The sequence below is a fragment of the Erithacus rubecula genome, assembly GCF_903797595.1.
Source record: "Erithacus rubecula genome assembly, chromosome: 16".
Classification (NCBI taxonomy): domain Eukaryota; kingdom Metazoa; phylum Chordata; class Aves; order Passeriformes; family Muscicapidae; genus Erithacus; species Erithacus rubecula.
In genome coordinates, this window is record NC_136668.1 from 558,166 (window position 1) to 580,498 (window position 22,333).

Consider the following 22,333-nt stretch of genomic DNA (forward strand, 5'->3'; position numbering starts at 1 on the left):
ATGAGGGTGATGTTTCTTCTAAGCACTGCTTAGCACATACACTGATGTGTTTATTTAGCTGCAAGAGGGAACAGAGCAGTGCAGTCTTGTCCCTCTCAAATGGGTGCAGCTGAGATCACGTTCAGGGGACTCCTGCTCCTCAAGGACTGCTTCTCCTTGGCTTGAAGCTTGGTTTTGGAGGGGAGGTGAGAAAACAGAGGCCATTTTTGCAGTGGAGAATAAAACCTGTGCTCCAACAGTAGCAAAATAGAGTCTATTTGATATGGCAGCTACAGAACTATATTTAAGAAAAAAGAAAAGTAGACCCTGCTTAAATGCATTTTTGTTCTTGAGAGTTTGCTTCCTTGCCTTTTGGATACCCAAAGATAGAAAGTTCTTCTGAGGGAGGACAAGTCTCAAGCCTTGCATTTGTTGCATAGGGATGGAAGTTGGTCACTCACAGTCTGGAACAAACCTGGATGATCATTTTTTATGGATGGCATTTTATTTGATGATGGACTTCTCTCTTTTCTCAGTAATACAAAGTCATGAATAATGCCATCCTGCATGCAAGCAATGACCTTTCTTGGTTCTAAATTCCCCCCATTTAAGCTTGCCCCAGGGAAAGTTGTGTCACTACTGGAATCTTGGCTGGATGAGATTGCATTTGTTTGCAATTATTATCAGTTTGCATGTTTGCTTAATATGAATAAATCTGGGACTGACCCAGGACTTGCTATGAGGTCAGCAACTGTTTTAGTCTCATCATCTACACCTGGTGTGTTAAACAAGTTTTAAAGAAAACATTTCCTCCAGTGGCACAGCTCTCTGTATCACAGGATCACTGAGGCTGGAAAGCCCTCCCAGCCCATGGAGTCCAAGGTCCCCAAAGCCCACCTTGTTCCCAGCCCAGGGCACTCAGTGCCACCTCCTTGGGCACCTTCATCTCCATGGGCAGCCCCTTCCCACGTTAACAAATTCCCCCATGTCCATCCTGAAGCTCCCTCAAGCCTGAGTCCCTGTCCTCTCGTCCTGACACTTGTTGCCAGGGAGAGGAGTGACCCCCACCTTGCTACAGTGATATGTTGAATTAAAGCCCACATGGAACAGGCTGCTGCTCTTGCGTGGCTTTTACAGAAAGGGCAGGACTGGCATGTGGAGGCTGGCAATGACTGCTGGAAAAGAGCTCCCAGCAGAGCCCAGGAGAGCCCTGCAGCAGCAGGTTCTGCTTTGTACAGAGGGGTTAAAAACACCTTCCCATCCCTTCCCAGGGGCAACCCCTCCCAGCTCCATGGAGCTGCACCTGGTGGGTGCATGGTAACGGGAGGTGCCATGGATCTGCTCAGGTATCACACCTGAAACCTGCCTGGGCATTCAGATCTCCTGAAGAGCAGTAGCTCCCTGCTCCAGGAAACCTGCAGTTTTGACTTAAGTTTCCTAAATTTTCTCTTTGTTTAACGAAGTTCATTTAAAAAGCAGTTGCTATTTCTTCCATTAACAATAAGCACATGCAGCTCTCTGATGCAGCTTTGCTTGATAGGACATTCCTAGCTGCATCTTTCAGGTGAAGGCACCTGTTTGCCCCAATTCTGGCTGTGGGCACCCTGCTGCAGTGCTGGCAGGAGCCGTGGCAAGGGATGGAGGAGCAGGTCAGGAGTCCTGTCCCAGTGTTGACCCCAGCCTTGCTTGGCCAGCCTACTACACTCCTTTCATCTGTGTCCTCCTGTCTGTCCTGTGACAGAGCTCTCTCAGGGCAATGTGAGACTTACTGAGCTCACTTGGAAAAGGGGAATTTTGGAATGAAAGGCAAGAAGGGAAGAAAAAAGTGTAAACTGTTCTCTTCCTTCCTTGGTTCCTGCAGCTTGTGTCTGGCACAGACAGGCACGGGGCTCTGCCAAGCCTGGATGTCCTGAGCCCTGCAGGATCGTGCACTTTTTTGCTGTTTTTGGGAGGGGTGGGGTGTTCCCAGCGCGGGGGGGCAGACGTGGGCAGGGCTGCTGTGGAGCGGGGCCTCTGGAGGGAGATGTGCCCTGCAGGGAGCATCTCCTCCGCGAGGTTTTGTGTTACCCCTGCCTCGTGAGTGCACTTACATGTCCTGTATACATAATTAACCTCTCCGCTGTGCTGGCAGACACTTTTATTGAACTGCCCATCATGACTCCTAAGTATTTTCCTCTGAGGATTGTGCAGGTTCAGAGGGCAGGGAGCTGGAGGAAACGTGCATGAGGCTGAGTGACTCTTGGCAGTTATGGATGCAGCTTCCCTGATTTACAGCCTGCTCTAGGAGCAGGAATGTGCATTTGGGTCAAGAGGTGTCTCTGTGGTCAGGAATGCCTTGTCATAAATCCCGGGTGCTGAGCATCAGGATGCTGCTGCGGGATCTGTCCCACTAATGCCCATGAAGTGCAGGGCACGGCTCAGGCTGGCTGCTGTGAGCAGGTTCTGCCAGCTGTGCTCCCCTCCCCGTGGGGTTTTCTGACCTGCCTTTGGAAGGTGTGTGTGTGTCACGGGGGAGAGGGGCAGTGCTAAAAGCTGTGACACCAACACAGCTCCTGTAATGCCTCCTTCCACCTGGGATTTTCCAAGCCATGTGGAGCGATTCTGGAGGAGCATTGCCCCTCTGACTTTGAGCTGAGCTTGTGCAGAACCGCAGAGGGAACGTCCTGAAAGCCACACTTGGCTGAGCACTGCTGGGGGAGCAGCTCTCAGGGGTTACCAGGGGTGCTTGGGCCACCAGCCCTGGGTGCTTGGCTGGGCATCCTTCAGGAGCAGCTCACGGGCACTGCTGAGCTATGCTGCGCCTGGAAACCCAAAGCTTCCCAAAGCTTCCCTGCTGCCGCTGCTGTGAAACTGAGGAGACACAGGGTGGGATTCCTCTGTGTAATGCAGGGAGTGAGTCTAACAGCTTCAGTGTCCAGGGAATTTTCAGCAGCCCGTTGAAATAGTTGCTGAGCTCAATGGGTATCCCTCACACCTGCGGGTGGCATGGAAACCCAGCACGGTGGGGGTGCCGGTGCTTGGGGACTCCCTCTGTCTGTCTGTGTAGGGGGAGAGCAGATGCGTGGAGGAAAGGCCCCTTTTCAGCTGTTTTCCTTGTAAAAGCCTGGGTGCAGTCTTGTAAACCTTTCGCTTGAGTGGTAGCTTTCCCTGCTCCAGGATTTTTGGGAGGCGGGGGCTTGCCTCGCTCCCCCTGGAAGAGGGAGATGCTCTCGGGTGGAACGGGGCTGGTGTCAGCACATTTGACTCGGAGCCGGGGCGGGCTGCAGAAAGGTGCTAATGAGCCCGAGGCGCAGCCCGCTGTCAGCGGAGGGTGCCGAGCTCGCTGTGCCCGTGCCAAACCGGCATTCCTGGGCTGTCACAGACGCGCTGCTGCCCTTTGGGCTTTGTTGTTATTGCAGCACATCCACAGTCGCTCACCCAGAGAGCTTCTAATTGCAGCAGCTCTTGAGGAGGGGAAGTGTTTTAAGCTAAGCTTAGCTAACTACAGCTCCATTTGTGTCCCGATCTTTGCATACAGAGGAACTTTTTCCGTCCTGGAGGCTTCGCTCCGCGGTGTGACCCGAGCTGCTGGCGAGGGCTCTTGTTGCTGCGAAAGCCGAGGGAAGTTTGTGTTTCCCGGTGTCCAGATTTGTGAAGCGTGAATGAGAAAAGCTGCCCTGGCCTCCGTGTGCCATCAGGAGCTGCTCAGGTGGCTCGGCAGGCTGGGGGCAGGCGGAGGCGGTGTGCTGCACCTGCTGAGGCTTTGGCTCGGGCTGGTGGCACAGAGCGGCCGCGAATCCCCCCTGAGCTGCAAGCTGTTCGTGGCAGCAATGCCTCGCTCCGAGCAGGGCTCCTGCCACGACAACAAAGAGCTCTTTGATCCTTTCCATTTGGAGAACTTAAAACGAGAAAGCCAAACTACAATAAGACCAAGTTAGGTCATAAAAAGGAGAGCAGGAGCACCAAAGCGCTCCAGAGTGTAATTGTAGAAGCAGCAAATGCTTTGGCACTTAATTCTGCTTTAGTGTCACTTCACCATGTTTCACGTTTAATACTGGAGAGCCCCTCGCCAAATGCTCTGCACAAACAATCGGGCTGCTCCTGGGTGAGCCCGGTGTGCTCCGAGCCCTCGGCTCTGCTGCCCTCAGCTGCAGGCGGCTGGAGCTGCCTCAGGGTGCAGAACTCCTGGGTGCAGGGGGAGCCCTGGGTGCTGCTACTCCAGCCCCTGCTCTGTACAAACCCGGGCACCCACTGGGCCCCTGCCCGGTGCTGAGCACGCCCCACTGCTGGGGCTGCTCCCCAGCCCATGTTCCAGATGCTCTGCTGGAGCCACCCTTGGTGCTCTCCCCAGCCCATGTTCTAGATGCTCTGCTGGAGCCACCCTTGGTGCTCTTCCCAGCTCTTGTTCCAGGGGATGCTCTGCTGGAGCCACCCTTGGTGCTCTCCCCAGCCCCTGTTCCAGGGGATGCTCTGCTGAGCCACCCTTGGTGCTGCTCCCCAGCCCCTGTTCCAGGGGATGCTCTGCTGGATCCACCCTTGGTGCTGCTCCCCAGCCCATGTTCCAGATGCTCTGCTGGAGCCACCCTTGGTGCTCTTCCCAGCCCATGTTCCAGGGGATGCTTCTGCTGGAGCCACCCTTGGTGCTCTCCCCCAGCCCCTGTTCCAGGGAGCTCTGCTGGAGCCACCCTTGGTGCTGCTCCCCAGCCCATGTTCCAGATGCTCTGCTGGAGCCACCCTTGGTGCTCTCCCCAGCCCCTGTTCCAGGGGATGCTCTGCTGGAGCCACCATGGGTGCTGCTCAGGCTATGCTTTCCCTTCACTCTACACAGACCTGGGCCACGAGAGTTTTCCCTGAAGGTGGCTTTTAGATCAAGCATTTTAAAAGGCATTCATCAGGACTTTGGCTAACAGATACCAACATCTTCCCCAATGCATTGGGTGTGTTTAAATAAAACATGCTCTGTATGATTTCTTTGCAAAGAGCTGACCTGCAGGGTGGCATGGCCTTGCTGCATGGCCAGGCAACAGTCTTGGGCCAACACCAACAATGTGGTGTGTGACTTGCAGAGAGCCTTTGCTGGAGCAGGGCTGGCCTCTACTGTGTCCTGCTCTGAGCAGGGAGTGTGGCTGGAGTTGCTGCCAGTGGGATGGAGAGGCAAAAGGGCAGGAGCAGCCAGTGGGGTACATGGGGGCACACAAAGCCCTCACTGCTGCTCTGGAGGGGACAGGGATGTGGGGCTGGCTCTGGGACCTCCTCTGTCCTGTGGCCAGACCATCACACTGGCCAGACGGCCCCTGCGCTGCTCTGGGGCTTTCAAGAACTTCTTTATTGTCAGGAATCAGTTTGAAAGCACAAATCTCTGTGTTTCTGGAGGGTGAGTGCTCTGTAGGGCCATCCCTGCCAGTGCAGTGTGTGTGAAATGTGGCTGGGCAGAGCTCCCAGCTGGCGGTGCTGATGGAGGGTGCAGCCCTGGCTCGGTCACCAGGAGCTCCTGGGGAGGGTGAGCCCGTGGCTGGAGCAGGGAGTGATGCTTGGCCAAAGCTCTTCTCTTTCAGCCCCTCCTCTTTGGATGGCTGACAGACCCAGGGAGTGATCTGCTATGGCTGAAATAGGGAACTGATTAAATTTGCAATGTTGAGCACCCTGATGCTTAAAAAAATTACTGAAACCCTCACAAATTGATTTTTCCCGTAACAGATTGCTGTGGCTACAGCTCTTCATGGTGTAGGTAAATTGTGTGGATGATTTATCCTATTGGGGATCATAAAAGAAACTGTTAAAATTATCTTGTCAGTATTTGAAAATTATTTGTGTGTCTGTGACGTGTCTTAGCACATACAGGAATGCTCTGTTTGGGGGAAGTGAGGTCCTATCCTGATTTATCTCTAGGTACTTGTAAATGTTGCTGTAATTTCATGTTATCAACCATTTAGCTCTTCCTCTTCCAGAACGAAGTTATTTTATCTCATGCACCTTGTTTACTTCAAATTAGCCTGAGGTTGGCCTGAAGTGCACCTTGTTAGTCCTCCACCTCCTGTCTCCGTCTTAGGCTTGTCGGCAAATTTGAAGGTATAAGTAAATACTTTTTTGTTATTAATAGAATAAGTTCCCCCTCCTACACACATGTTTTCTTTTCATTCCAGTCTTCATTTTCCGTGAAAAACTGACATTGCAGTACAAGCGGGAAACCTCCCAAATTGCATGAAAAACCCTTAATTCTCCTAGCAACAAGGTCAGGGCTCAAATCCAGTCCCTTTCCACGAGCATGGGGGGAACAGCCCTTCCAATTACCTGCTCCCCCTGCGGTACGGATCCGGTCGGTTCACAGGCACCTGGGTTTGGGTGGATTTGAATCCCAGCCACGGCATTGTTTAAAAATTCTACACTCACTGGGGAAGGGTTTGTAGTGGGCTGAGCCCTGAGAAACCTGGAGCTGGTTTTATGGCTTCCCATTGAATCTGGTGGACCCTGTGGTGTTGACTGATTTCCCCCTTTGCCACTCATGTGGCTTTGATCAAACTCAGGACTTGGAGAATGACACACCCCCAGGAACTGGAACCACTGAGCTTTGCCCAGTTCTGCTGTTCATTAAAGCGTTTGTGAGCTTCCAGTTGTGGATGGTAAAATGAGGACCTTTGTGCCTATCCAGGATGGAGACTGCAGGTCCTAAGGCAGAACCCCTGTGCAGGCCCTGGATTAGCAGAATTGCTGCAAAAGTTGCCAGAATTTGCCCTCTTAAAGAGACCTTCCCTGGCGCCAAAAGCCTTGAGGCAGGAGGGAGCAGTGTTGACTTCAGGGCAAACACCAAACAAAACGAACACCTCCTGTCACAGGGATGGAACCACAGCTCTGCTGAAGGATTGAGCCCTGCAGGAATGGCTGGCCCTGGGAGCTGCTGATGCCCAGCCATCTTTTCCTCTCTTGCTGCTTCCAGCCTGGGTCAGGTGCCCAATGGTTCCCCTGTCATGGGTGTTTGGGGCTCAGGGCTGCAGGGAAACCTGTGCAGGATCCCCTGCCCTTCCCCACACTGCAGCAAACTCCCCAGGGGTTGTGCAGCACGTTTTAGGATGGCTCCCCTGGCAGGGCAGGCTGAGCTGTCCTTGGGGAAGGGATGATGAGCATGCAGGGTTGGCTCTTCGCCCTGGGGCAGAGCTGGGGCTGAGCAGCTCACCCTGCTGTGGGTTCTCTGCCCCTCAGGATGTGATGGCTAAAGACTTAGAGGGTCTGATAATGTCTGGTGTGGCTGGCCAGGGTTTATATAGCACATGTGGGTCTGCAGTTCTGAAAAATTCATTGATTTCAGTGGGAAGCTGAATTGGGCCTACGATGGAAGTCCTTCCTTTGGCTTTGCTGAGCGTTAATGAAGTCCTGTGTGATGGCTCATATCTGCTTGTCTTGTGTCTACTCCTGAATATCTTCTGATGCATAAATCACAGTGTGGGTGCACGTGATATGTGACATTCTAGGTACAGCACCACGAACTCAGCAGTTCAAGGACAAAGTGTTTTCTGGCAGAAGGTTTGGGTGAGAAGAATTTCCTTTATGCTCAAGGACTTGAGGATGCAGTTGTGTGATGCTGTCACTCACTGCAGTGCTGCCTGTGCGTGTGAGAGTCCTGAATGCAGAGATCTGTGTCCCAAGCCCAGTCTGGGTCTGGTAGTCAGTCGGATCTCCAGGCTGAGCTGAGCCCACTTTGCTTCAGGGCTCTCCAGTCCCAAGGACCGGAGTGGGGCCAGGGATCTCACGTGAGATTCTGGGGTTTGGATTTTTTTCTGACTAAGTATGATGTTTCACTGGCACGAGCTCAATTCATCCTTTCTCCCTAATGGAAAAAAGCAAAGCTGGATGTCTTGCTTTGCTTGCAGTTGAAGGCACTGGACTGGATAAAACTTAACTATTATCTTTGAAAAATTTTTCTTCCCTTGGATAAGAGCATTAAAAAAAATTATGACCTCACACTTTTATGCTTAAAAAAAAAAAAAAATTCTATTTCAGCTGATGCTTGTTATGGCTCTTATTAGCAATGTTTGAACCAAAAAAGAAGTCCAGATGTGATGATTTTATTTATGCCAAATTGGGTTTTGGTCACTGAGATTGCATTTGGATTATTTATTTTTTCTTTTCTTTTTTTTTCTTTCCTCCTTTTTCAGCCTGATGGCACCAGTAAGGAGTGTGTCTTCATTGAAAAAGTCCTAGAAAACAACTACACGGCACTGATGTCTGCGAAATACTCAGGCTGGTATGTTGGATTCACCAAAAAGGGAGGCCACGGAAAGGGCCCAAGACCCGGGAAAACCAGCAAGATGTACACTTTATGAAGAGATACCCAAAGGGGCAAATGGAGATACAGAAACCTTTCAAGTACACAACAGTCACCAAGAGGACTAAGAGAATACGACCCACCAACCCCAGCTAAAAATAGACAAAAACGGTGTCACAGTAAGAAACCACAAAAAAAAAAAAAAAAAAAAAAAAAACTGCACCAGAGGAATATTTTTACATTAAAAAAAAGGAAGAAGCTCTATTTTTGTACATTGTGTTTAAAAAAAATAAAAATAAAAAAATTAATAAAAGACTAGATGGCAAATGCTGGGGAAAGCTGTTCGGGATTTATTGTGACTTGAAAAATGAAATGAACTGCTCTATTAAATTGACTTCTTGTTGTTGATGACACACAGGTGCTTATTTTGCTTTTTTTTTTTTTTTTTTTTTTTTTGGAAAGGACAACTTCTGAAGCATATCCCCAGAGGGAAACAAAAAGTATTAAAAATAAATCAATAAAACCAAAGAAAACCAAAGTTCTTTCCCAAAGTTCCTGAGAGCCTGCCCTGCCAGTGGGGCGGGCAGTAATTATTTATTGCCTGCTGCCACTGGCCAGGCCAGGCTGGAGCTGCAGGACGAGCCCAGGAGCTCTGGCACCAACCCTCTGTAACCCTCCGACGACATAGGGACTCACGGCTCCGTGATCCTGCATCCTGCTCACTTCTGGAGAATGCTGCTAACTACATTCAAGTGACTACAAGATGACCTAGTACACCAATGATAAGGGAATATTTTAAAACCAGCTATATTATATATATTATATATATATAAGCTATTTATTTCACCTCTCTGTATATTGCAGTTCCATGAACCAAGTATTACTGCCTCAACAATTAAAAATTATTTAAAACATATGTACATATTTTTTGCTGTTCACACTTCTTCCCCTCCCTTGAGTAGTGGTTTTTTTAATGCATATTTATCCTTTATGCGAGGCCAGCAGGAAATGTTCGGGGCAGTTTCCCCACTCTAAACTTCATTGCTGATTCTGCTCCTTAACACCACCTTCATCTTCCTCCCTGGTTGTTGCCACAAGGAAAAGTCTCAGTGGGGTGAATGGTGGGCTGAGTGTGAGGGAACCCACACCGGTGTTTTTCGAGAGCAGCACATTTGGTACTTTTCAGTTCAAGGAATATTTCCTAAAGCTGTGGCCAAGCAGAAAGTAAACTGGAAAATTAGTATCTGACTGCATTAACATGTACTTACATGTGTCTTGTGTTTCCTTCATTGGAGCTTTTAGAGGGGATCTTGCTTTCAGCTGTTTCATTCAGAATTGTGCCTTTTAAAACCTGCCCTCAGCCAGACAAATCCCTCTCCCTTGTCCTGTATGGTTCACCCAGCTCATCCAGGGACTCCCTCCCCTGGTCAGTCCAGCCAGCTCTTCTTCCAGCCATTCTGCACAGGATATGGGAGATGTAAAGTGCCCCACAAACAGGAGTGGGGAAAAGAAGCAAGCTGAAATATCTGAGCTCAGATTATTGCTGGAATGGCAATGGAGCCCCAAGTAGAGTTGTAAGGAGAAGCCTCACTTGGCTTTTCCTTCTCTCCATGTGCAGACCATGGCTGTGCTCCCTGGTTACAGCCGGGCTGGAAATGCTCAAAGCCACTAAGAAAGCTTTTTCTTGTTAATCAGGAGAATGACTCTCCCAGAACAAGCTTTCCCAAGATAACTTTGAGAGCTGCAGCCAAATCCTGCAGATCAAAGCTGTTTGGGAGATGGTGCAGATAAGCATGCAAGCTGAGGATGCTTATCTGAACCAATCTCCAAACTTTGCAAGCCTAGAGAAAAATGAGCAGAGCTAAGCAGGGCCACTCCACGCTGCTCCAGGAGGAGTTGGGCAGCTGTGCAGGTGATGCCTCATGCCAGGGAGTCCCTCCTGTCCCAGGGGATTACTGGGAGCTGCTCTCCTGGGCACCTGGAGACAAGCACAGGAGCAGGACCCATGGTGGAATTGGTTGGTGGGGGCTGGAAGACTTTTGCCAGCTTTGTCTCAGATTGATTCATGGTGGGAAGGTATTTGGGGAAAGTTCAGAGGAAATGCTGGGGTGGAGCATTGGGAGCAGCTGAGATTTTGCTGTGTTAGTACTTCCAAGAGGAGACACCCAGTTGATTTCCTGAGTGAGGAAGGTTTTATGGGTGCCTTTTTTCTCCTTGAAATATTGCCATGGCCCATGGCCCTGCTGGTCCTCACTGTTTAGAATGACAGGGTTTGTTTGCCACTGGAGAAATTCCAAGGGGTGAGGGCAGGTAAAGGCTGGAGAAGTCTGGACAGAAGGGATCTCCTCTTCCAGATTGAGGCTGGGGAGCAACCAAGGAGGATCTTCTCTCTGTCCCACAGTGGGACATTGGCACATGGGGATTGAGGGGCCATTACAACTGGTGTGCAGCAGCGGCCTCTGTCCCTCATTGGTTTTCAGGAGAACTTCCTGTGAGCAGTGGGACAGGCTCCTCAGGCTGTGGAAAGGCAGCGGTGGTGAGGAGGTTGATGCTCACCTGGATGAGGTGATGCTGGAGGCATTTGTTGGCTGATGGGGCACATTAAGTGTTTGTGTTTGAACATCTGCTTTCAGGCTTTAGTAACAACAAAAGCAGGGGCAAAGGTGAGAACTATTCACACCAAGATCCCCTTCAGAGGACCTTCACGTTGGACAGAAGGTGCTCTGGGTGGGAGACATTCAAGGACTGAACAGAAATAGGGGAAATGCATCCTGTGTCCAGCAGTACGTGGTACTGCTGCCCTGGCTGTGCTCGGGCCAGGGACTGCTTTGGGGTTAGAGGGGGCTGGACAGGGCCCTCCCTGACCTCCAGAGCAGAAAGGAGCTTGTCAGCTTGTCTGTGATGCCATTTTGTCCTTTCAGAAAATCTTCAGTTGTCCTGAATATGAGTTGATATTTCCCATGAAGGCTTTGCATTTGATTTACTTTATAACAGAAGATTGTTAATGAGGATTTAATTGCTATTCTGGGATTCTCCTCAAGAGCAAGGGACATAACACACTGTGATGGCATTAGTGTGTGTGGAGCTCTGAGCAGGCACACTTACACCAGTACCCTGCTTTATTGGTTTGCTCTTGGAGCAAGGCTTGGCAGGCACACAGGTAGCTGTAGGGGTGGTGTCTGCACCATGTGTCTGCTGATGTCCATCAGCTTCCCCCTGATTCTCTGCTCAATTTGGTGTCTCTGCACTTTCACAAAAGCAGTGGAACAGTATTTCAGCCATGGTTTTAGACTCCACCTGGAGAAGATGGTCTTTGTGTTGTCCAGGAGAGTTTGTCCACCAAAGAAGATCTGAATGAGCAATTGGAGTCAACTCTGGGTGGGACAGGTTGGGTAATAGAAAAACATGGGTTACTTTGGCTCCCAGAGCACACTGAGTTACCATGCCTACCTCTGAGAAATAAGGTGGGATAGGTGGAGATGTGTGTGTGTAGTGGTGGATGGGATGTTTTAGACCACTGGATTACTCTACAACACGAGTATCTGGTGATGCAGGAGAAAAGAGGAGCTCTGTGTGTGCTGTGGGGTCTGTGCATTCCTCTGAGTCCACGCTCATCCAGCAGAGGGAAAAGGGTCACACAAGCAGGGGTGTCCCCAGGAAAATAGCTTTTCTCTGTGTCCCCACGAAAACAGCTTTTCTGTCTCTGTGTCCCCAGGAAAACAGCTTTTCTCTCTGTGTCCCCCAGGAAAACAGCTTTTTCTCTCTCTGTGTCCACTCTCAAGGTATTAAATGCCAAGGGCTGTGTCTGCTGCCAGGCAGAACAGGTATATTCCTATGCAGAATTTCCTGGTGCTGTGCCAAAGGGTGGAAGTTTATACTTAAGATTCACAACAGCTGTTTAAAGTGCCTGTGTCTCGTGCCAGCCATACCACCTGAATGGCCAAGGGATATATATAAAACTTCAATTATTTTTGAATGTTTGTTGTTATTCATTTGGAGACAGATGAGAGGAGATTCCTCACAAATGATGTAACCTATGTAGACTGTTATTTCCAACAGTGTGAGCTGAAAAATTAGGGAGGAAAAACCAGGTCAAAACTGAAACTTTTTTTTCTTTTTAAGTGAGACCAAAGTTCTGAGTGGAGTGATTTGACTTTACCAGAGACATTTAGTTCACTCCATTAAGGATTTCTTTAATTTCTTTAAATACATGTTATTCATAGAGGGGAAAAAGAGAAATAGAAGTTTTGAAAGTAAAAACAGTTGAGATGATGTGTAAAAAAAGTCTCCGTTGCCTATTTGTCAGATGAAATTGATTTGAGCCTCGCACTGGAACCTTCAGTCCTATGTCAGTTTCTGTTGCTTCAGTAAATGCTGCCTCTCTGCACTCACTGAGGCCCTGGATGGAACCTTTTCTGGAGAGCCCATGATGGGTTGCAGAGCCCAGACCTTCTCCCTGTCCCACCCATTCCTGCAGCCCTCCTTCTGCCCTTCCTTTTATCCGAGGTTGAACCCTGGCTGATGGGAGCAAAGCTCAGGACACTGTTTCCTTTCTCCTTTGGCATTTTAAGTTGGCAGTGCCTGTGCTAAGGTGCCAGCCCAAGGAGATGCTCTACACTGTGAGCATCCTCCACAGAGTTTCTGTCCCTCAGCAAGGTCTGGCACATACTGGGGGCTCTGTGGCCACCAAGAGCCATGGATTTCGTGGTTACTGACACAGGCAAGCCAAGCTGTGAGCTCTGGGCTGGTGGTGACCAGTGCCTGACTGTGTTTGTTGTGGGTGGGACTCGTTTCTAGTCAGAAAATCACGGAAAGTTTAGTCCAAGCAGTGCAGCGTGAAGGTGGCTGACACCTGCCTGGGCAAGGGCTGGTTCCCAGCCTTGGAGCAGACTAAAGGGGAACTGTCTGCACATCCCAGTGGCTGCCAGGCTGGAGAACCCGTGGCTGAGCCACAGGAAGCATAACTGAGTTATGCTGGGCTTGGAAAACAACCCTTGAGTTTCCCAAGCCACATCAAATCCATCTAAAGAGAGATGAATTGGTCTGCTCAGGCCTAAAGGATAGAAAACACTGCCTTTGTTTTGAAAAAAACAACCGCAGCGGCCAGGAATAACAGAAGACGTAACCGCCACCAAAGCCTGTGCTGGGAGTTTCCTCCTGGGTTCGCACACAGGCATCCCAGTTTGTGGGGTGTGTGAGGGATGTCCTGGATGCAGGACAGGTGGCCCAGCTGGGGCAAGCACTGCAGGTGATGCTGGCGCTCCCCTTCCCAGCTGAGGGCTTGTTCCTCCCTGGGGATGTGTTTTCAGTGTCTTGTGCAATCCCAGTCTTGGAAGGGCCATTTTTTTGGAAGAAGGTGAAATTCTGAACCTGCTTTTGTCCCGAGTGAATGCAATGAGCTATGGCAATCATGGGAGAAATTTGTAACTGAGAAATTTCACCCCAAAACTTTGCATCTTGGGGATCCAGAGATATATGCCATTTTGGGGTACACCATTATGACTACCCAGGAGAGAGGTGCCACCAGAAACTCAGGCATGGACCAGCAAGGGTGCAGGGAAAGGCTGTCACAGTGTATTCTGAGGCTGTGCAGAGTCACCAGCCCTTGTGGTTGGAGCTGGCTGGGAGCAGAGCCCAGGATGGCCAGCTGGGAGGTGACCATGGCCAGCTGGGAGGTGACCACGGCACAAGCCTGGAGCTGTTGGCCAGAGGGATTTGTGTGTGAGGCCAGAGGGAGCAGCCAGGAGCCAGAGAGAAGCAATGGTGTGCGAGGGATGGGCCATGGCCCAGCCAGCAGGGCCTGAGTTCCTGGGATGGTAGCACGTTACTTTGATCAGATGATCGGATTTGCATGAATCAGAATGTAAAAATCTTGGCTGGGGTGTACAAAGGAGTCTAGAGAAATGAGCTGCCTCTTTATCTGTGTATCTGACATGAGTACAGAATGAAAACCCTTCCACTCCTTGGTGGGACCGTTTTCCAAGGAGAGACAGCTATGTGGAGCTTAGATGTTGTTTACAGCCATGGCAGGCTTTTGGGCTGTGATCATCTCTGCTCAAGAGCTTTCAAAAGGATAAAATGAGCCTCCTATTATAAGGACTGAAAATAATCCTAAATGAATAACACACATACAGCTTTCACAGGCACACATTTCTGAGCCATTGGAAATGTTGGCACACGCAAACAAACAAAAACACATGTCCCAGGCCTCTGGTTTTCATAGATTTCTGCATGCCATGACATTTGGGGGATGGCATTGCCAAGAGCTAACGAACCAGATTCCCAGGCTTGACTTGCAGAGCTGCCTCAGGGATGCAGGGACAGAGAGGAGAGGTCTTTGGGCTGGGGACAGGCTCTGGGGACCACAGCACTGCAGGAAAGCCTGCATGGGGTGCCTGCCCATGGGGGCACATCAGGGGAGGGCTGATCCCCACGGGGTAAGGTGGGCAGTGGGGAGGCTCCAGAGAAAGGTGTGCAATGTAGAGGCTCTCTAGAAGCAACCTGAGAGCAGGGATCTGCGACCCAACTCCACTGGAAGGCAAAGAGCTGGTGGAGAGCAATTGCTTGAAACCCACAGCTGACAGCAGTGCCTGAAGCACTCTGGAGAGAAAGTCTGGCTGAGGTGCCTGTGCGTGGCTCCATCTGATCCTAGACTGGTGACAGTGGCAACCACCATCAGAGCCAGCACCAGCCTCTGGGGACCCTGAGGGTGCAGGACAGGGACCCTGCGTCTGCCCAGGGCTGGCAGAGAGCTGGGCTTTGCAGGCTGTGCCCTGCAGAGCAGCTGGGTGCTCACACAGCTCGTGTGCACCCTCCGTCTGCCTGCCTCCCTGTCTGGATTCCTTGGGAAAGGTAAAACACCGTTTCCTGCAGGGTCAGATATTTTGGAGGGGGAAGAAAGCAATTTGTGGCTGTGTTGTCTGCCTGATCAAAAGTGTTACCGGACTGAGCTACACAATGTGCACTCTTTAAAGCAGTCCCAATTAGCCCTTCTTGCTAATGCTGCGTTTCATTCCTGGGAGACTGCACTGGGAGAGCTGTTATGACTTTGTGATTGTGCACATACCTTTATGTGCTTTCATTCTTAATCCCCTTTTTGCAGAAGCCAAAAGGTCTTCCAGCCAAAAAGGAAATCAAAACCTTTTGTTGGCTGCTTCATAAGAATTAGGGGTGGGATGAAGGTTGTAGCAGGATCTTAATTAGCCATTGTAAATAACAAGAGCGGCAGTGCCTGCAACCATATACCACCTTGGGTTGAGATATTGTCAGACCACACAAAGCTAGGTGAATGGGCAGCACAATGGCAGATAAAATTCACCCCTGATAACTGCAAGGCAAGTCATGGTGAGGAATAATTCGAGCTGTGCCTGCACTCTGTCGGGTTCCACGTTAATTGTAATCATTTACACTCACAAAACGAGCACAATCACAGCCACTCTGAGCTCTTTTTTCCTCTTTGTTGTTGTGAGAGTAAAACAAAATATGAGGATGGTTAAAGAGAGGGATGTAAAATATTCCCTAATTCCTGTGTCTGCTCACAGCATAGGTCCGGAGGAGACCCTTGCTAACATGCCGAGCTTCCCTCTGGATATCTGATGTCAAAAGGGGATATAGTGGAAATAATAAGTGTTCAGAGGCTGACAATGAAAATACTTAGAGGCCTGGTGAGGGATTGCTTTATGTAGGTATTGAAAGGACTGTGCCTGCTTCATTTAGAGACAGGAAAGTAATGAATAGTCTAGACTGCAGAGAAAGTAAATTGGGATCTCCCACTCACCTGCTCTCCCAACACAGAGAAATTCAATGAAAGGCAGCAAATGTCAAAACTGCTGAAAGAGAGGAGTTCTTGACTTGGGGAAAATTAACATGTAGCATGGAAATTAGCTTAGGGCTCAGACAGTGGGAGCCTGCAGAGCAGCCTCGGAGGTACAGCATTAAATATCTCTGGAGAGAGAATGAAGTAGCTCCACATGTGCTCTGAATCCTTGCCCTGTCCTGTGTCACAGAGGCTGCTGTTCTCACACTCCTGTGCTGGCTGAAGGAGCAGCAAAGATGCTCCATGATGGCCTTGCAGGACACTTGTAGGGTCCATCCTCGGTCTTTTACCTTTCCATACCCACAAGAAGCTCCACAGGCACCTCTCTCCAAGGAGACCTTTGCCCATGTGGCAGTCCTGGTTGCAAACCCTACCTTGCCTTTTCTCTTGGTGCTTTTTTGGTTCCAAGGCCCTTCCTTGGAAGGTCACAGAGGGACCATCCCATTTGCTCACCATGGGGACAGAGCCAGTGTGGATGTGGCAGGGATGTATGGCTGTGTGTTGGATGGAGGGGAGGGAAGGACTGTCCTTCCCCTTCACAGGGTGTCCCAGACCTTGCCCAGCCCTCACTGCCCTCAGCCAGCCAGACAGCACAAGTGGTCCCGTTCTGGAAGTGGAGAAGTTAAGTTTACTCATCACTTCTTACACATGACAAGTTTTTCCCTCTGTGTTTCACAGCCTGGTCCTACAAGCTCCTTGCACACATTTGGGCTGAGATCTTTGTGGCATGGGGGATTTGGGTGCTCAATTCCCATCCGCTTGGCAACTCGCAGCCAGATTTCTCCTGTGGTTTCAGGAGGAGATCCGTGCAGACAGCAGACCCTTTGCTCTGGGGATCTAAATGGCTGCATTGCGTGGTTTGCTGGGAAGCACCATGAACTGCTGCTGGGTAGGAGTGAGTCAGGCTCCAGAGCTCGGGACCCTGCCATGGCTGGGTGACTTCTCCAGGAGCAAAGGGGCTGGGCTGAGCAAACTGGCTGTGGCTGTGACCCTGACATACCCCTGTGGCTGTGACCCTCCCTGGCTGTGGGCTCTGCCCAGCTGTGGCTGTGACCCTGTCCAGCTGTGGCTATGGGCCCTGCCCTGCTGTGTGCCCAGCTGTGGCTATGGGCCCTGCCCTGCTGTGTGCCCAGCTGTGCCCAGCTGTGGCTATGGACCCTGTCCAGCTGTGTGCCCAGCTGTGGCTATGGGCCCTGCCCTGCTGTGTGCCCAGCTGTGCCCAGCTGTGGCTATGGACCCTGTCCAGCTGTGTGCCCAGCTGTGGCTATGGGCCCTGCCCTGCTCTGTGCCCAGCTGTGGCTATGGGCCCAGCTGTGGCTATGGGCCCTGCCCTGCTGTGTGCCCAGCTGTGGGTGCTGCCCACAGATGCTGCCGTGGGTGGCCTGAACACAGCCCAGGGTGCCCTAATCTCGTATCTGCTGCAGCAGCCAAGTGATTCAGGGCTGGAGGTTTGCTCCAAATCTGTGCAAGGTATGAATCCAGACCATGGCCAGAGTGAGGGCAGAACCTCACTCTTTCCAGGAGGCTCCTCCAAACGTGGGGTGGCTTCACTCAGGTGTTGTGCCCACTTGCCACCAGCCGAGCCACAAGGCCAGCAAAGCACTTCTCCCTCTCAGGGCATCACTCTCCGAGTGCATGGAGCAAGGCAGATCCCACAGGCAGCTTCCAGCCACCTCAGGAGCCAGACATCACCTTCAGGAAGTGACTGATTTGGCAAATAAACCAAAACCCTGCCCTTGGGTGGAATTCATGACATGTAAATTTATGGGTGACTTCTGTGTAGCGAGGGAGCAGTGATGGAGTGAATGCCTTACGGTTGTGCTTCATTAAACACCTTCCCACTCCAGCCAAGAGGTTCCTACACCAGAGCAGCAATCAAAGCCTCTCCTGGCAGCCTCCCAGCCCCAGGGAACAGACACCCAGCTCCAGGCTGGCTTTGGCAGTGAGCAGAGGGGAGCAAGGACACCTGAAGCAGCCCTGCTGGTGGGGTCTGTCCTGCTCAAAGAGGTCAGAAAATCATAGCCCCAAGTCCTTGAACATGGCAGGAAAAAAATGGATTAAAGGAGTGTGCAGGATAAAAGATTAAAAGTCATTTGGTTTACAGAGAAGTGGTGGTGGGTGCAGGTGAAAACGTGACTGTGGCTGGAGGTTAAAGAATCAGAGGAGGGCTGTGCCTGTGTCTGTTGGCAAATATCTGAACTGGAGCATTTTGTTCCATTATCTCCTTTTGGGAGTGCATTATGAGCTTCACATCTCCCACGCACCTTCTCTGCTGTTTGAAAGGTGTAGCTGGCTCCTGAGCAGGAATTGCATCTTCCTGGAGGGAGCAGGGACACCCACTGGAGATACTGGATGTGCTGGGACAATGGAGGGGACAATGGGAGATGGAGGGGACAGTGGGAGATGAGATGGAGGGGACAGTGGGAGATGGAGGGGACAGTGGGAGATGGAGGGGATAATGTGAGTGCCTACCTGCACCTGCTCCCTCGGGGGCTCCCTGGCTCTGCTGTATCTCAAACGTGCATTTGGTGTCCTGCACGGATATCAGGGGTAAGTTTCGTCAGTTATCTCCCACCATCTCTCTTGAAAGTGGTACTTAATCCTTTCCTTTAAACTTTTTATCTGATGTTAAATGGTCATTAGTTTAAAAGAAAAAAGTTAAGCTGACTCCCTTTCCAGCTGGAAAAACCTTTATAATTACAGTAAAAACGCACTGAGGCATGTACTGATAACATTGTTTTAGGGAACAAACAAAAAACACCATCAGATTTGTATTCATTGTTTTTCTGGGCAGATTAATTAAACAAACAGGATCACTGGTTTGTAACTTGTGGGCACATTATTGTGTTTACTATTAGACCTTCCTGGAAATTTCCCAAGTTGGAAGAAGCATTTAAATTATAAACAACTGCACATTTCTGGTAGGAATCTTTCCCAGTCATAAATAATAGGAAAGTCTTTAGGCCGATGAGGAGGAATTCAACTTCATCTCCCCAATGTTTTCAGTCAAACCCAGGAACCCAAGACCCTGTTGCTCAGGGAATGAGGGGGGATGCTGCTGGGATGCAGAGAATGAGGAGGGATGCTGCTGGGATCCAGGGGTGAGGAGGGATGCTGCTGGGATCCAGGGGTGAGGAGGGATGCTGCTAGGATCCAGGGAATGAGGAGGGATGCTGCTGGGATCCAGGGGTGAGGGGGGATGCTGCTGGGATCCAGGGGTGAGGAGGGATGCTGCTGGGATCCAGGGGTGAGGAGGGATGCTGCTGGGATCCAGGGGTGAGGGGGGATGATGCTGGGATTCAGGCTGTGGGTGCAATGGTGAAAGCAGCAGACCTGACTCACTGTCTGTGCTGCTCCATGCACTCATGGGCTGTTTACATCAATGAGGAGCAAGTTTTTGCTGACCTACATCTACACCTGCACCCAGCACTACAACCAACACCACTGCTGCTGCTGCTGCCCTTGCCTGCCAAGCTCTCCACATAGGACTGGGGCTTATTGAGGCTTTTTGGGGCTGGAGGTTTGTCCAGCATTCAGCACGCCAGGGGCTTTGCATGAGAAAAGTCATGGTAAGTCATGGAAAAGCAGCACAAAGCACGACAGAAATTAGGAGCAGGAGCTCCCTGTGCACCAGAGCTGCTGTGAGAGGCTCCTGTTTGCATAACGAAGAGCTCGGCTTTTGCTGTCTGCCTGACTCATTTATGCTTTTCTGCAGCTCCGAGCCCAAATCCAGCCAGACTTGACATTAGCAGATGCCAAATGAATATTTGCACAAATGTTCAGCAGCGAGTTTTTGTGCCGCTCCCTCCCTCAAGGTGGCAAGTGTGGGTGTGGAGAGCTGCCCTGCCCCTGTTTGCGAACATGTCCCTTTGAACTCCCTGGCGGGGAGGGTGAAAGAGAGGGGAAAAGGTTTTCCAAACGAGAGAATAAAAATAATTAATAAAAAAAGTAATCTGAACAGGTTCCAGCCTGTGTTATTTTGTTGTTAACTCAGAAACCTGTGGATACTGAAATCTGGGAAAGGAGTGGAGGAATGGAACCGGCCTCTGTAAGAGTGGGAATGTGGTGAGAAAGAGAGCAAAGGCCAAAAAGCCTCAAATCATGACTTTGTTGATATGAAAATTAGGCACATACAAATTAGCGAGGAAATATCCTGTTTCTTTCAGGGTTTTGGGGGAGGAGGAGGCATTAACCTCAGCAAGGGAGCGCTCTGGCCACCCCAGGGAAGGTGGGAAGTAAGTGTGGGGTGATGTGTTGACTTTAATGCAGGAAAGGAGCCTGCAGCTGGGAGCAAAACTAATCCTGCCTCTGCCTTTTGGCCTGCTGACATCCTGCTTTGTCTCCAAAGGGGTGCCCACCCCCTGTCCCGGGCACAGGGACCCCTGCCTTGGCTGGGAGGGCACAAGGGGAGCTGAGGAGCCCAAAGCTGCTCACCTGTGCTGCACACAGGGAATCGCAGAGATTCGGTGGTGGGACTGAACCGCGAGCAGAACAGACCCTTCCCCTTCCTTCTCCTCCCCACAGCCCTCAGAGGCTCGGGTGGGAGGCAGGATCCAGCCACTTTTCCCAAACCTCCTGAGTCTCCAGCAGAGCCGGGAGCAGGAGCGGAACGCCTGAAGATGGAAGAGTTAAGCACACCCTGGCAGCGCTCCCCTGCCTCCCCTCCCCAGGCTCATCTAGCAGATGGGGGAAATACTAATTATCCCCGAGCGAGTGGTAGCTGTGTGCTGAGGGTGATGCTGTCCTGGAGCTGTGCCATGAGCAGCGCTGCGGGTGAGCCCAGCCGGGGTGACTCGGGGGACGGGGTGGCACCAGCCTGGCAGGAGGATGCTGCAGCAACCCCGTGTGCAGGAATCACAGCAAGGGCTGCAAATTCCTCCCAGGAATTCCCAAAAGAACAAATAGTTTTTAACCACTGCAGTTCGTCCTTGCAGGTGACTGGAAAGCTGCTCTGGCAGAGACTGTTTCGTTAAAAAACAAGCCAACAAACAGAACTCCATGGGTTTAGCGTGTCTGAGATGCCAGAGGTGCCCTGTCAGCAGGCAGCTTGTCCCTGGGGTTTGCAGGGTGGAGGGACAGGTTCCAGTTCTGCCTTTGGAGTGAGGGTCTGTGTCTGCCCCTCCCTTTCCCCCAGCTCCCTGCCACCACTCCGGGCTCTGCAGATGAAAGCTGTGTTCCAAACAAAGCATTATTGATTATTATCCCCTCGAATTTCAGAGTGGGCTTGCATTTCATGTACATGCCACAGTCCATGGGCTTGCTGGAATAAATAACACATGGGAGCTTGTTGGTACGCCGAGTCAATGGGGAGCTGTCGGTTTTCATGCGATTTCACACATTTTTTCAGCTAGCTCAGCAATCCAAATGCAAAAATCCAGCAAGCAGGGACATCGTGTTTATTTCTGACAATCCCTGGAGGGGGCTGTATCCGTAAACCAATGAATGGGTTACACTCATCCATAGATGATGGGGTTTTTTCCATCTGTGACAGATATTATATGGAAAATCTCCATTTAATATCTGATCCAAGAATAATTCAATACAAGTGAATAATATAAGTTAAAAATGCTGTAAATTCTGCTTAACTCCTTAAGGGTGGGAGGCAGAAGCTGGTGGAATGGAGCTCGTGCATGGGATCTCCACTCAAAGACCTGACATCCATCCAGCTCTGAGGAGCACAACCTGTGACCAAGTGACTAGGTTTAGACCCTTCTGAAGGATATCCCAAAAAGCCTGGCTGGGAAATGTATAGGGGCTCTGAAAGGGAGAGGCTGCAGGTGGATCTCAGTCAATGTTGTCATGATGGTCTTCTGGACTAGTCCAGAGTCCTGGAATCAGAGAATCACAAAATGATTTTAATTTGAAAGAGGCTGCTCCAAGCCCCAATGTCCAGCCTGGCCTTGGGCACTGCCAGGGATCCAGGGGCAGCCCCAGCTGCTCTGGGCACCCTGTGCCAGCCCTGCCCATCCTGCCAGGGAACAATTCCTGCCCAATATCCCATCCAGCCCTGCCCTCTGGCAGTGGAAGCCATTCCCTGTCTCCTGTCCCTCCATCCCCAGTAAATCGTCTCACTCCATGTTTCCTGCAGCTCCTTCAGGCCCTGCAAAGCCACCATGAGCTTACCCCAAAGCTTCTCCTGTCCAGGTGAACAATCCCAGCTCTCCCAGCCTTTCCTCCCAGCAGAGCTGCTCCATCCTCTGCCCATCCTGGAGCCTCCTCTGGCCTGGCTGCAGCAGCTCCAGCTCCTCCCTGTGCTGGGGCAGCTCTGCAGGTGGGGTCTCACCTGAGCACAGGGACAC

General features: G+C 50.9%; 1 protein-coding gene across 1 annotated transcript in view; it reads left to right on the plus strand.

Moving 5' to 3' along the window:
- The window catches only part of FGF18 (fibroblast growth factor 18), a 62,288-nt gene extending 53,191 nt beyond the window's left edge, over nucleotides 1–9,097 (plus strand). The window contains 2 exon segments of the mRNA XM_079320069.1: nucleotides 8,109–8,211; nucleotides 8,214–9,097. Coding sequence (XP_079176195.1) covers nucleotides 8,109–8,211; nucleotides 8,214–8,374 — 264 coding nt within the window. The 3' untranslated portion in view covers nucleotides 8,375–9,097.
- Nucleotides 9,098–22,333: the final 13,236 nt, after the last annotated feature.